Source organism: Anopheles maculipalpis, chromosome 2RL, assembly GCF_943734695.1.
Source record: "Anopheles maculipalpis chromosome 2RL, idAnoMacuDA_375_x, whole genome shotgun sequence".
Lineage (NCBI taxonomy): Eukaryota > Metazoa > Arthropoda > Insecta > Diptera > Culicidae > Anopheles > Anopheles maculipalpis.
The window spans coordinates 66,503,349-66,519,395 of record NC_064871.1 but is presented as its reverse complement, the minus strand read 5'-3'; the positions used below and the strand labels follow the sequence as shown (position 1 = coordinate 66,519,395).

The 16,047-nt window shown below is 42.8% G+C and overlaps 2 protein-coding genes across 2 annotated transcripts in view; both read left to right on the top strand.

Annotated features, from left to right (window-relative positions):
• The window catches only part of LOC126556462 (splicing factor 3B subunit 5), a 334,510-nt gene that overhangs the window by 78,344 nt on the left and 240,119 nt on the right, over nt 1–16,047 (top strand). The gene's annotated exons all lie outside the window — the stretch shown is intronic.
• The window catches only part of LOC126568787 (neuroligin-4, X-linked-like), a 74,742-nt gene continuing 73,406 nt past the window's right edge, over nt 14,712–16,047 (top strand). The window contains exons 1-2 of the mRNA XM_050225415.1: nt 14,712–15,149; nt 15,275–15,397. Coding sequence (XP_050081372.1) covers nt 14,844–15,149; nt 15,275–15,397 — 429 coding nt within the window. The 5' untranslated portion in view covers nt 14,712–14,843. The remainder of the gene's footprint in view (nt 15,150–15,274; nt 15,398–16,047) is intronic.

Genomic DNA, 16,047 nt, shown 5'->3' with positions numbered 1-16,047 from the left:
GGCCGTTTGGCCTTTTAGACGAGGATTTAGGATTTTTGGGCGAGGATCATTACACGAAACTGTATGAGCTGCAAGTTCCATCATGCTACTTATTTCTTCGCACTGCCTTCAAATAGCGAGACTTAAACGAATGCGAGAATTCTTGGAGAAGTTCTTATAAATCAGACAATATAGAATAGGCAAATGCTCTGACTGTGGACCTCCCTAAATATATAGAGATGATTTAGCTTACTTGTGCAGATGGAAAGATCAAGGGGCAGCCCAGTGCCTATCTTTACACGGTAGAACTGAAGGTCAAATCCCATCCAGACCGTTTCCCCGTAATGAGGACTGACTATCGAACTACGTGGCATCATCAAGTCTATTAAGCCATTCGATGGCCGACGTGACCTAGAAGGTCGTTATTGACAACAACAAAAAATAGAAAAAGCAGAAGAATAAGTAAAAGCATTGATTAAGGATCTTCCAAAATGTAGGAAGATGGCTTACGTTACTTGTAAATAAAGAAGGAAAAAGAATTGGATAATGATGGTGGGAAACAAAGCGGCATTTACTATCAGTCTTGTTTGGTATACTAACTTCATTTTTTATTGTTCGTTTGTTTAGAGTCTTTGAGTGTGTACATAAAAAGGGGTTAATACTTTTTCAAAACAATCTCAGATGTAGCTTATCTATTATTCGTAACTAGTGGCATTATGGCTAGTAAAAAGTTAAAACTATTGCTTAAATTTCCATGTATCAATATTTGATACATAAGAATCTTATAAGGCGGTTCTGATGCAGTTTGTCTGGTGATAGAATTATCGCGTAATCGGTGTATAGTTGACAGGTGTCTTGGTTTGTCGTGTATCTATGGCAATCGGTGAGTATGTCGAATGGCGGACAGTGATGTCAACGCAGAAAAAGCTGCAGAGTGGAGGACTGGAATTGTTGTGTGCTTCTGTTAAACGAAGCCGACCTCTGTTAGCCAGACGATCTTCTCCAGACGGCTTTCCAGAGGAAAGACGGTTTTTTCGTTTCCGCTGATTTTGGAATGATCCGGAAGCCACCAGAAAACGATTGTCGGGAACGCTGGTATGGCGTGTTCTTGATGACTTCTTAATGATCGAAAAGTTCAAATAGCTTGAAGATGCTTTTTAATTTATCTTAGAGAGTCATCCATCAGCTGTAATCTTGTTAATGTAAAGTCAATTTATACTGATGAATGAAATCATTTTTTAAATTCAAACAGGGAATTCAATCTGAAAATCTCTTTCATTCACTGGTGTGACAGAAAACGACTCGAGCAAAAGAGCCTACATCAGCAAAAATTTTGATCTTATTTATGGTTGTCTTTAACTTTGGTTAGAAGTGTAAACGCAAGAAAAAAACCCAATATCTAATGTACCCAGATTTCTGCATATGATACACATACCTGGCATGGTTCTTCGGTACCAAATATAAACTTTTTCAACAAATATCAAAACCGTACTCTCATTGTGTGGGACATGAAACTGTCAAAAAGTTATCTACAGTGATTGTCCGGCTAGCCTCCGCCGAAGAGAACAAGTGGGACGCAACAAACAACGATACCGAAGCGCAGTATCTCAACTCCCGTGTGAGAAATCTGCTTGAAGTAGTGCGCAAGATGGATGGATGGTGCCACCCAGCCTGGGGTATAGATAGTGCGAGTGAAAAAGTTTTTTTCCTTGACCCTAATACTCACCGGGACGGCACGGGAAAGTGACGTTGATGCCGGGACGCAGAACTTCCGTTAGGGATCCGTCACGTTGAAATATTACGACCCGAAGGTTTGTTGCCCTTGCGTTGCGATGCAAAATGCCCATCGACGAGTGCGGTGTCCGGTGCGGTGAGAAAACGAAAACCGCCATGGTTCGCGGGGGGAAACGGAAAGAAAACGGTCACCCAAGCTGAGGAGCGAATTGGTGACGCGAAACATGGAGCATCCCAAACAGCAGAAGGAAAAGGAACAGCAAACAAAAAAAAGTTTGATTCAATTTTTGGGGACTGTTAAATAATAGGATTTGAGGCTTAGTTTGCATAAATGTCCATCCCAAGCGCGCGCGAAAGGACACAAGAATTCTTTTTCTGGTTGTGCTTTCGGGAAAAAAAGGTTCATCGTGTTTCCCGTGCGTCCATCCGTGTGGAGCCTTGTGGCAAAAAGGCATAAATAAAAACCTCACGGCGGTCCAAATCGCTCCAGCGGTGGTCGGTTGCATAAGTTTTGTGGTAGCAACGGTAGTGCATATTTTGAAGCCGAATTTGTGTTTCGGCGCTATATCTCGTACTGCCTGTCTGTTGAGTTGCTGCGGAGGTGGTGCTTTTTTTTCTCGCATGCTCATATCTGATAGGACATCCCAGCGGCGCATGCAATGTGGAATATTCGGACCTCTTCAAAGTGTAACATCAATTATTCATAAGTTGACGATGGAGGCGTTGTATTTTCTCGGCGCTGATTCGAGTGCTATTCAGTTAGTGGCTTTTGCTGATGGCAGGGTCACAACCATGTTTGCGGGACATCGAACTGCGGATGACAGATCGTTTCTTGCTTTCTTGCTGAAGCATTTTGTTCTACTCGTCGTTTGAGAGCTATTTCTATAAATATTTACAATTCGTGGCGCAAAAGGTCGAAGGGGAGTTATTTGAGATAAGTAGTTTTTTTTCTACGTTGGATCACATCCGTTTCTTAAAGCAAAAATAAAAAGCGTCCTTAAATCTACATCCAACTGCAGTGCACGGTGGGGTACGGTTTAAAAGTGAGAGAAGGATTACCTTTTGACATTTATTTGCCCATTGGACATGGTTTTTATTTGTACGGGAGCGAAGCTAAGCTTTACCTGGACGGATTGAGTTTGCCCATCTCGTTTGCGTCTTTCATAGTCTTAACAGTACCAAGTCGTTTAATCTCGGAGTTGAAAGTAAAAAAAAAACACAAAGAACAAACCTTCCAATCCGATGAAGAGCACACAGAGAAAAAACTTAACAGAACCAACGAATCATTTCGACGGGCTGGTAGAACACGTAACGAAATCATCATTGCCTCATCGTCATCGTAGTGGTCGTTCTTATTGCTTGGTCACCGGACGGTCTCGGATTTCTTTAAGCTGGGAAATTGATCCACGCCAGCGGTGCAGCGTTTGTGGACGCGTACGTTCAGCAGATCTTCGCTCGAGCTCTCCAGCACACTCGAGCTCTTTATCGTTAAATTGCTTGCTAATCAAACGCGTGCTGAAAAAGGCAGCAATAAAGAGCTGGCGGCTGACCGTGTTGCTTCCATGATGGATATGCTTTTTACTGTTTTCGTTGCCGGATCTTCTTGTGGTAGTTTTGTGTGTCTGTGTGTGCGTCCGTGATATGAAACGAATTTCTGTTTTTAGTCTCGTTCTTTTGTGCCGTGTCCAGGTGAGAGTTTCTTGCTGCACCGAAGTTCAGTTTATTTTCCGGTTTAGCTGGGTAAAGCCTTATCGTGTCGGTTCCAGAAAAAGCATGCTTCGTTTCTTTTTTGTTTGTTTGATTCTTCGCCAAATGAAGGCTGAGGATTCTTTTGTTCTGGCAAAGAAAATTCAGGACGAGTATTCAGGGGGCTGTTCTGTCTGGAACAGGAATAGATCTGCGTCGTTTGATTGAAGGCGGGTCATGTTATTGCACGTAACGTAACCCGTCGTATGAGAGGCCATGAGTTAGGTTTTTTGCTGGTAGGAAGCTTTAAAAAAACATGTTCTATATGAGATGAATAGCAGCATTGAATAGAATGGGCCTATTTTCTGCTATATTGTTCGCGAGTATATTGTACAGAATAAGAAGAGAGAAAACAAAAGACTTTTCTTTGTATGAGCACATTTCTATTTACCTTGGACCGTTCACGATCAAGAAATGTACTATTCTGATGATATGTTTTTATTCCGTTTACAAATCCCTAGAGTGCAGTGTACATACGTATTCACCAACCTGCAAGTACAAAACTCTCGTTCAGCTGCTGCGTTGTGAGCTTCATTCCGAAGAGGTACTTTAAGCGAATAGTGTTTGGTGGTAAGTATCTCGCAGCGCTTCTTGTAGTTGGTGTCGGCTAATGGGCACTTTCACCTCACGTATAGTACGTGTAGTGTACGGCAGCAATAAAAGCGTTTATATTGGTTAATAGTAAGAGCATCACCGCCCGTACTGTGTTGGTGCAAAACGATTCGCTACTGTATATTGTGCCGAAAAACATTGGTTTTTTTTCCTCTACACTCGTTTTGGAGTAAATGGGTTAAGTTTGCGAATCAAAACGATAACGAGGGTGTGTCGAACTTTATAACCGCACAATACTCCTTCCAAAAGCTTCACCATCCAGGGTGAAGTCGTTAAGAAGAGCCATATGAGAGTTATGTGGCGATAAAGTTGATGTGAAGCACATTTTGATGATCCGCTATAAATCACCTTCGCTCAAGGTGGTGTGGGATGGGTGCCGGTAGAAATAGCACTGTCTGGCTGGGTGCATACTGTGGCAAATCGATATCAGATATTCATTCGTATCCAAATCAGATCATTTCCGTGTGCCTTGGTAGAGCTTACCGAGTATGAAGGAAATGAAATGATTTCAGGCTCGTAATAAAATATCTACTTGGGTTGCACATCTACAGCAAAAAGGAACTACGTAAGAGGAAATTTTCGCTTTTTAGAATCAGCTTGCTTGCTATCAATTAGAATCGAAAATATCAAAATTTTTTTTTTATATTTCCCATCAAGTGAATTTATTTAATTCAGAAGCTTTCTAGTTGGGTGGACGACAGTAGCGCAGATCTTCATATGGCAAGCTAGAGAATTCAATTTCATCCGAACTCTATCCAACTATATGGTACCAATAAGACTCATAAGACATCAAAAATTAGGCATGAACATAAATAATCCGGCCTAATGATTTTAACAACACTACTCGCATACTCGAAAAATTAAGAGTGTTTTAAATAAACACAAAAAGAACCATTTTTGTACCATTTAAATCAAAGATAATGTACGAAAAACCCCACGTTTTGAAAATCCTAGAACATTGTAGGATATTTATGAATAATTAAATTTTGTTTTTCTCAAGCTGTCACTCAAGCTTTTTTTTGTAAAAATAATAAATAAAAAGCAATTAATTTGGTGATTTATTTTCCTGTTCAAGATCATCAAGACGACCTGACCTTTATATATTAGACATACAACGACATCTTAGATCAAAAGAAAAAGAGTATATCAGGTAAATCTAGCAATAGACTGTCTAGCAATAGCCCCTATTGCTAGACAGTCTATTGCTAGATTGCTAGACCCGGTGGTGTAGGCAACAGCGGCGTCAGTCTGCAAACGGCAGGACCGGGATTCAAATCCCATCCTGACCGTCCCCTCGTAGTGAGGATTGACTAACCAACTACGTGGTATCGGCAGTCTAGTAAGCAATTTCGCTGGCCGGCATGACCTTCGAGGTCGTTAAGCCAAGAACAAGACTGTCTAGAAAGCTTAAAAAGGCAAGGCAAAACGAAAAAAAAATATATAGAAAGAAAATGACAAAAGGAAGTTGGATTTCTACCAAGTTCTTTTTCGTTAATTATGACCTGACCTTCATCTTCATCGAGAAATTAACGCTATTTAAATTGGTGATTGAGGCTATAAATGAATGATGCCACATAAAAGTCAAAAGGAAACTTCACTAAAGTAAGTCTCGTGTACAATACATGAGTAGGACGCGAGTGTCACTCATACAAATGTTTAAAGGAGAAACAAATAATTATGAATACATACTTAATAATTTTGCATTATTTGAAAAACCACATCAAAGCAAATCCAACCTTGGCTACTATCTCTGAAATAAAACCTGAAATGATACAAACTATTGACAAACAGTTTCAAAGTGCAGTTCTCTCAGGGTTTTCCACGTGCGGAATGAGCACTTGTCATTGTATGCCGATTTTTGTTTTTCTAACGTTTTGTCTATCATATCTATATTACATGTTGAGTGAAGAGTACATGTTTTGCATCAACGAGGAACTTTAAGCAAAGTCTTTAAACATTAGTTTTGCGATCTTTGCAGGTTTAGTTTGTCAATACGTCAGATTGATCAAATTGGAGACGCGTAAGTACTCCACTTATTATTGAAATCTAATTTAGTTTTTCTAATAAGGATGCAGATTGGATGCAGATTTTCCTCAAGAGTGAGACCTAAGTACATATTTGAATTACTCCAGGGGATTTCATTTTTGTCTATATTTAAAATTCACAAGCTTACATGCGATGGCTAGTGAATCTGGGGAAGAATAAGGTCTCGGATTTGTCGCAGTCTGTTTGAGATTCCATCTTTCACAATATTTTGAATACTTTTTAAGACCTGAAGAGAGAGAGTAGAGATATTGTTTCCAATTCCTCATTATTGGAATATCCGACGTGTAGATGTTTAAGAGCTAAATGGAACATAATGCAGCGGCACCACTTTCCTGGAAAGCTGATCCGCTTGTTAAAGGCCACTATAAATGGGGTGCAGTGCAGAGTGGGAGTATCGAACATGCTGTCGGAATCGTTCGAATCTCACATGGGTCTGAGGTCATCTCTATCGGTCTCTTCAATTTCTTGGCTTCGCGAATGACATGGACATCGTTGGCAAGACGACAGCGAAGGTGTGTGAGGCGTACACCCGACTGACATGTGAGGCAGCAAGAATTGGATTAAAGATCAATGCGACGAAGACGAAATTCCTGCTTGCCGGAGGCTCTGATAGAGCCCGAGAGGGAATCATGCCTACTACGGCCTTCACCGTCTGCTGTTCAGGATTGTTCAGGGAATCATGCCTACTACGGCCTTCACCGTCTGTTGAGATTCAGAAGACTTCGAGACCGCACTAAATGTGAGATGTATCGCACACTGATTCGCTCTGTGGTCCTATATGGTAATCCGTGCGGACCATCCCCACTGATGGCCACATGGCCAAGTCTTAGACCATCCGTGTGGAGGATGCAAATTCTCTTGGCGTGATTGAGCGTCGCATCCTCCGGACCATCTTTGGCGGTGTGTTCGAGCATGGAGTGTGGAGGAGAAGGATGAATCACGAGCCTGCTGAGCTATACGGAGAACCGGACATCCTGACGGTGGCAAAGACCTGCAGGATACGTTGGCCGGGGTATGTTTTGAGGATGCCGGAATCATGGCTCGCCAAGAAGGTATTCGTCAGCGACCCCCAGATCGGCACGAGGCGTCGGGGAGCACAGCGAGTTCGTTGGCTGGATCAGGTGAAGGGTGACCTGTCGGAGATCGGTTGCTTACAATGGATGGGAAGCTCCAGTCAGGGATCGAGTTTCCTGGAGATCTATTGTTGACCAGGCCATGTCACGACGACGTACTCTTTTAAAAAGCAGGCCAACATTAGTGAGTGAGTGAGAGCGATGTTTAAGAGCAGTGGGGATAGTACACTACCTTGTGGGACCTCAGCTAGAGGGGAGAGTAGGAACTATATGAAGAGCTGCTACATGGGTTTTGTTTTCCCGATTGGAAATAAGCGAAAATTTATTTTTAATTAAGCACTCACGGAAATTTAATTTAAACTTATAGATTAAGCCGTTGTGTCAAATAGAGTCAAAGTTTTTTCTATGTCAAATAGGACCAAACCTGCTGATTTTAGATTAAATTTGATTTGTAGGATATCTTTGTATGTCTATAAAGTCGATTAGTGGTGGGAAACGATGGGCGAAAACCAAATTGACTTTTGATAATTGTGTTATTGTTGTTTGTATGCAGAGCAAGACGCCATTCAATAAGTTTTTCGAATATTTTCCCGAGACAGCTCAGTAGACTGATAGGTTGCGGGAGGATGTGGTATTTATCTAGTTTGGGTATGACAATACCTTTAGCTTCTTCTTCTTATTGGCTTAACGACGTCTAAGGTCATGCCGGCCATCGAAATGGCTTTCTAGACTGCCGATACCACGTAGTTGGTTAGTCAATCCTCACTACGGGGGGACGGTCCGGATGGGATTTGAACCCCGGTCCTGCCGTTTGAAGACTGACGCCGCTGTTGCCTACACCACCACCAGCTGGGCGGCCCACCTTTAGCTATTTTCCATGAATTAGGAAAGGAGAAAAGTTAAGGACATCCGTTAATAATTGTGTTCAGGTGTATAATAGCTTTTGTTGGTATAAATATGTTTTTAGAAATTGAAATAAATTATCATGTAAATCATCAAAACAATTATTTGAATTTGAAAAAAACTAATCTTGGTTCTTCCTTACCTGACCTTCTAAACAGTTGACCAAAATGATTGAACTGGTGTTTTGTACCTGGCAATACTTCTCTATCTAGACTAATTGGCTCATCAAAGTTCTGGTTGTAGAAGGCTTTCCTGAAATAGCTTCAATCAAATTTAATTCAATACGGCCTACTTTAGGTACTATTTACAAACATTATGTGTGCAACGGAGGTACCGCAGGTAAAGTGAATCAGTCGTTTGCCGCCGGCACACAGGTGAGTGCGTCGCAAGCGCTAGAGAATAACCTGGCCAGGACGGGAACGTGTGTGAATCACACAGATGAAGTGCAAGCAATATAATAAAGCAGGAAACAAAAAAGGCGCATCGCTATGTTCTCTGTCTCACTTTCATTCTCTGTCTGTCCCTCTTCCATCCGACGGCGCAAAAATACTTTGGGCCGATGCCGTAATGAAGCAAAACATCCGGCCGTAATGAGGCTAAAAGGATTTCTTGCCCAGTTTATACGCTCTATTTGTGCCCGGTTGGACGTCGCCGGCTTCCGGTTTCCGGTTTTTGGACCGAAACCTTAGGAACGCTTGAATACAGTGCAATGCTTATTGACGGGATGGTGACGGAGGGAAAGCCTCCGCAAAACAAAATAACGAAGCCGGCCTAGCAGCACGGGTGCAAGAGTTCACGGTTGATCGTGTTTTATGGCTGCGAGCTGAGGCGACGGTGGATGTTTGTTTGTGTTGTTGGGATTTTACTTTATTTTTTCGTTCGTTGGTACGGTACTTCCATACAATCCAGTGAGTTTCCACGAAGTGGGAGCGATGGCACTGCATGGAATCACTTTCCTACATGGGCCGAATTGGATTACAGCACAATGAAACGTGAAAGGATCGAAAGATCTGCCAGTAATGGCAATGGCTGAAGGTGGAAGCAAACCACCTTCTCCGCACCGTTTACTCCCGAAATCGACACATACAAAAAAAAAAACACAAATAGATGAACATCCGTTAGAAGGTTGGCTTTGAAAACGGTGCTTTTGAACCTTCCGCGAATCGTGGAAGCCCTACGCGAACGAAAACTACCGCGGCGGCTCGATGTTTACAGCGATGAGGTTTACTTACTTGCCGAGCCGCTGGCCCCGAAGTGTCCCGAAGCTGGGAGAAGGAAGATTTATTGGATTGAAAAATCATTATTCATAAAGCGAAAATTCATTGGCCCATGAGGATGGCAGTGGATGGCCAAATGCTGCCTGGAATTGGTTTGCCTTTCGGTACCGGTTAACCGATCGATTTACGATAGCAATGGATACGGCGCACGAAAGAATCCAAGTACCCCGGACGGTCGGTCGATTCGTAGTAAACATTTTATGAAGCGATCGTGATTAGAAAGCGTAACATACGCTTTCTGGTCGGAAAGGACGCTCCCCAAACGGTGGCGAACGTTTGTTAACGACTTGTTGTTTAGCTTTCAACATGTGAAGCGAGCTTACACGCGTTCTTGCGAATTCGGAAAGAAAGGTATAAAAATTCATAAAGCTTTGAAGATAAATCGATCACGTGTGCCTGGCTTGCCAAATCGATGGTCCGTGATAGATAACGAGCTTCCGAAACATTGCACATCGTTTGTGGGTTTAAATAAGCATAACCTTATAAGCAATTGAGCGGACATAAAATTCATCTAGAGAGGACAATTACCGCAAAGCCTTGATGTGGGGTTGGATGTTGCGAGAAATAGAAGCCTCCTAAATGATAATGTACCGCTTGGATCGTTTAAATGCTCCGCAAAGTGTTAAACATCTTTGCTTACAATCTTAATCTGCTACCGGATAAGGGAAAGCTTCCCGGATTTTCCCGGATCCATCGCAGCAGCACAATCTTTGTCCATCGAGTACAGGGAGCTTGCGGTTTTTGTCGAGTGGAGTATAGTTCCATCAGCCATTATGCCACCCCAAGGAAGCATCGGATCGTTCGGTTTGTTCGGTGTGGTGTAATCTCTTAAGTCATCCGAACAGCTTGTTCACCCTTTACGAAGCAACCGGAGGAATTAATTACAACTACCTTACACCTTGTTGGCTTCCGCCAAGGCTCTATAACGATGCCCGTTGCTTGGATGGAGCAAAATCTATTAAACTTCTTAACGAACAACTATTGAAGAACAACCGGCAACATTCGACCAAAACGAAACACATGCACTTTGGTTTCCAATTTCCTCTCTGGCACTCGCACGCATAGGGAAGCAAGGGCAAAGTTTTGAGCTGTGGTAAAACTTGCCACAGCCGAGGGGATCGAGTTCACGTGTAGTGCAAACTTTTTTTCAAAGTTAAACTTTTCTAATCAACCCATTTTGGAAACGCATACACCAGGCTCACAGACTGACTAGAAAGCGGGTGAGCCTTGACGGGTGTTATGCACTTGTTGGAGTAAGTGTGCCGTAGCAGAGAGCTCGTGCAGTAGCTTAGTTGTCGGGTAATGTATTTAATCTTCTAATGGGTATTGCACCGTCTGAATAACTCCCCCAAATTTCTTTCCTCTTTCCTTCCAAAGCATGCACTCACCCGAATCGAATGTAAAAGTTTTTTTTCCCAATGCGTCTAAAGATCGAGTCGCACTGTAGACGGGAGTGGTTTGGGATGGGTTTTCTAATCATGGAATTAGCAAACGAGTCACCGCTGAATACATCGTCAACACAAGCAAACAGTCGTCTGTAAGACAGCAGCTAAGGAACGTGTGTTTAGGAGGCAAAAGATTTCTCACGACCGAAGTGGGACCAACTGGTGATGCAACTGCCTTGCTTGGCTGTAAGTATGTCTGCGAAAGGTCTCCAAATAGTAGGTAATTCCATTTTGCAACGACTCACGGGTCGCAACCTCACTAATGTAAGCGGTCTTCATTCACTCACTCCACTAACCCTCAAAATAACACTCGACTTAAAAACGGAACAAGACCGTTTGGCAAAAATTGAGGTCGAGTAGCGAAAACAGCGAAACGGTACTGCATGACTTTCACACCCTCCACTGGCAGGGCGCGCGAACTCTAGCTGAAACCTTCGTTGGAGCAACTTTTGCACGTTCGTCGGTTTTGTTTGTGCTGGCTCGACTGGCTGACGGTGCACTTTTGCAGCACATTTGGGTGCAAAGTTTTGCTAACAAATTAATTTAATTTGTACCGATGCAAATCACGGCCAAATATGCCGTCCGTCGAAGGTGCCACATTGGCTGGTTCGCGTATTTTCAGCTGCGTAAGCGGAAGACGCTCAGGTCAAGAAAGAAGCTGAGCGGAAGGAAAACGTTGCCACCCTAAATGAAAGGGTGAAGCTTCATCGATGTGCGCGGCTAGGTGCATCCCGGAACTTTTCATCGACTTCGACAGTTCGGGAAGCTGGGCTGTTTGCACGTGAGAAGGGGTGAATGTTGGAATGAAGACTAAGGACAACGGTTCTCTTAGAAACACCAATTTGTGCTCGCGATGCAATCCACTCTTGTCTTGCCAGTGGGGCACAGTGCTGCATTTCGGGAGCTATTTAAAGGCTTACACAGAAGTTTAAATGACTTTGAATTAAACCTGTTCCTCTGTCCTGCCTTTCATTGCTTCTTCATGTGGTGTTCCGGTGCATGGGGTGTGAGTTTGGTAAGTTTTCGAATGACTTCCACAATCTAGTTGATTCGCAAAACACAGTAGGAAATGTGGATGAGCGTGGTTACGTGAACGAGCTTGGTAGTTCTAAACACCGTTGTTGGGAATATTTTATCTTTCCCAACTCTTTCTTTTTATACTCTTTTATAATATCAACTCTTTCTTTTTATAATATTTGCTCACGATGCGGGATCAATGATATGTTTCATCGCAACGAGTTTTTCTACTTGGTTGATTCAAGGAAGATGAAAGATTTGAAATTTATTTTTATTTATGAAAAACGGTTCACTAAGCATGGTTGAAAATAAGTAGAATTTTTATAGCACTAAAAGGTTTTACAAGCAAGAAGAAATCGATTTTTGGCTGCTTCGACGATTGCATGCTCAGGACTACATGTGAGGAGACAATTCGGATAGGATGGAAAATTCGGATGAGGTACCTGATTCTGTTGTTGTCACTACACTACCATCATCAGATTACCACGGCAGGATGGAAATAACCATTCTAGGGATTGTCTGAGGAGCAATGCTTATGTACTTAATTGTACTTGACTTCGACTACTAACACTAGAACTACCGGAACAGGCATTTTGACTGGCATCAAGCTTTTCAAGTGGATTAATTTTTTAAAGGTAAAGAATTCTGCCGAAATTTATGCATGACATGAGTTTATTCATTTCTATGAATTTTAAAGTTAAAAATCTTTTCTAGTATTGATAATGACATCATATGCAATTCTACCTTAACTAGTGATGGGAACACCGGAGTGGATTAATGAAGCCACTCCAACTCCGACGTGTAAAAACCGGCATATCTCCGGAGTTACTTCAGAGTAATTGCTCCGGAGTCATCCGCAGTGCACTGCGGAATCAATTGCAGGCAGCAGATTTTACTTCGGATTCAAGATCGAAATGAAATCCCTGTCGATGTGTAAGTAAAACAGCTCAAGTAAAACAGCTATCGGTAATTGATTCCGCAGTGCACTCCAAATTACTCAGGAGCAAATTCCTGATTACTTAGAAATCTTCTTCTTTTTCTTCTTGGCCTGCTCAGGATTGAGCACGTCGTGCCGACATGACCAAGTCTCCAATCAGTTTCCAGGAAACTCGATCTAGGGCTGCAGTCCTCCATCCACGGCTGCATCCGATCTCCGACAGATTAGACTCCACTTGATCCAGTCAACGAGCTCGCTGTGCTCCTCTGGGTCGCTGACCCGAAGGAGCACAGCGTGCCCCGGGTGTCGAAGCCCGCGCTTCGCATGTCACCTTCCAGAGCAATGTTGAACAACAAACAGGAGAGTCCGTCTCCTTGCCTCAGACCCCGGTGAGATTCAAACGATTCGGACAGCATGCTCAAAACTCTCACCTTGCACTGCACTCCGTCCATAGTGGCCTTTAGCAGCCGTCTCAGCTTCCCAGGGAATCTGTACTGCTGCATGGTGTTCCATAGTTCGGTCCGATCTATGGTATCGTAGGCCGCCTTGAAGTCAATGAACAGGTGATGCATATGGATCTGGTGCTCCCGGCATTTTTGGAGGATCTGCCGTAGAGTAAAGATTTGATCGGTGGTCGATTTACCTCCAACAAATCTAGCTTGGTAGCTTTCGATGAAATCGTTAGCAAGGGGCTCCAGTCTGCAGAAGAGTATTCGGTGCAGGATCTTATAGGCAGCATTCAGGACTGTGATGGCCCGGAAGTTAGAACAGTCCATCCTATCGCCCTTTTTGTATACCGGGTGTATGACACCCAGTTTCCATTCGTCCGGTAGTTCTGCCTGATCCCAAATCTTAAATCCAGAATAATTAAACCGGGGTTTATAACGCAGTCAACACAAGCGGTGTCGACAATACGGCGTAGAGCCGTCATACTTAATAAAATAAATAAATGCATGGGAGTCTGATTAGACCTATTTCATTTTCCTTCTCCCCAGCCAATTTCTGTGCTTGTTTTCACTCCTCATCTTTCAGTCAATTTAACTCCCCTTGACCTCTTAAAGTTAAGCGAATAAGTTAGTTTTTTCAAGAATATTTGTGTTATTTGTTATTTGAACAAATAACAAGGCTGATGCTTCGATCATTTTCCTGTAAATGGTTTGAATTTTCGAGGTTGCAAAACAACAGGATACACTATTGACTTGTTCTGATTGATGGTTTTCCAATGCTGGTATAAGAAACAACTCATCAAATTTGTATTAAGATAATTTTACAAATTAAAAGAAATATGAAAATGTTGATCAAATCATACAAAATCATAAATTTGGTAACCACCAGCCATTTTGACTGGTCGTGGTAGAGTTGCACGCGCATATTCGCGGAAGTTCTAGAGTTAAGAGTCATATCTCATAGGTTTTTTTTTCTACTCTTTTGTATCAATGTTTGCTTCGTAACCGTTGTTATGCCATTACTGACTTAACTTTACTGTTTCTTCCCTTAGTTTGATATCATATCGCGTACCAAATGGGCCAATGCATCGCCTCACTCTACGAATATTAAAAATTGCCTCATGGTAAACAAGGAAACACGTCTAATACATTTTTCTTATTTTTTTTTCTTTGCAGTTGTCGGTGAATCTTATATCATCTTGAAGACAGTATTTTCGAAAATTATGTATGATTTATTTTTGCATATTTCGTGAGGTGTTAAAGTGAAGTGAACAACAGATCGAGTGAAGCATTGTGCAAAATTATGCAAAACATGTGAACTCTTCCCTTCAGTCGAAAGTGACGAGGTGAAGATCGTGCACAGATAATTCAGTGCTATTATGCAGCGTGTGGTGCGTTGGAATTGAATTTGTAGCCGAGTCAGGAATATTAATTGCAACCGTGAATTGAATCTGTCAATTCGCATTGGAAGTTACCGGGCTGCTGAGTTGGGTCGGGTATGTGGTACGCGGCAGGATCTCACCACCATTACCGGGCCCACGCCATACCGTGTCATTCGTGTGCGTAGAATGGCCGATCCTCATGCGGGGAACCGGTAATGTTCCCCCATTCGTTAACCGCACTGTACAATGCAGGCCCACGATGGGCCAAAGCGATCCTACCGCCACGACCGTCAGCAGCAACAGCAGCAGCAGCAACACACACCGGAACCGGAGGTGAGCAGCCGTGTCACGTCCTGTTCGGGGTTCGTGCTGCAAACGAAACTCGTCCCAATCCGTGCCACGATCTGGCTTTGGGTGCTCTGTGCCTGCAGCTTTGTCATCGTTCCTGCCCGGGCAGGGCCACGCTACAGTTCGCGTATTGTCGATACAAAGTCGGGCGCCATCCGGGGTGTTATCCTCGAGCTCAACTCGAAGCACCTCGAGCCAGTGGAGGTAAATTGAATTTGTTGCACGTTCCGCGTTCGATCATTGTGCGCGTTGCGAAAGTGGTTTACCTGGCGGGAATGTGAAAACGTGTGTGTCTTTTTTTGTTGTTTGTTCTCGTTTGTTACATGCAGGTTTTTAAAGCAGTGCCGTACGCTACACCACCGATAGGAAGTTTGCGTTTTGAACCACCAAAGAAACTTCCACCGTGGAAAGGAACCAAGCTGGCAGATACATTTGGATCCGTGTGCCCACAGGTACGTTCGTCAATCAATTACTTTTATGTTTGCATATGAAAAAATAAGGGAATTTTTGACAATTGTTTTTACATGTTCGACAAAGTTACGCATCATGGTAAGAAATTACTTTAGTGCCATCAAATGTAAAGCGGCGATTAGAAGGCTCAATCATATTTAAGGAATAGTTAAAATATATTCAATGCTTCACTTTCACGCTTATTCAAACTCGTTGCCGAATATGGAGACGCCTGGTCGTTCATTCATAATGTGTATAATAGCGATGGAGACGCATGGTACTTTGTTTACGCATTGGTACTGTTTCTTCATTTGAAAAGATTATGAACAGATCTTCATTTAAGAGATTACTACTACAGTCTAAAGCAATGTGAAAAGATGGATTATCTTAACTAGTGTCCCACTAAAATTCTACCAGGTCAGATAATGAATTATCGTTAATGACGTAGATGGCAGATAAAAATAAACGTCGGCGAGTCTGATGTCTTTATGAATGAAAATATTTCAATAACCCATTATACAAAGCATGGTATGGCATGAATGGTTAGTAACCCGTTACCCGACTCTAGGCGTTCAGCACGCACGCCATCAAATCCGCGACTAATGGTCACTGATGAGACAAATCCGCTCTCGAATGCTGTGCACGTTTCCCA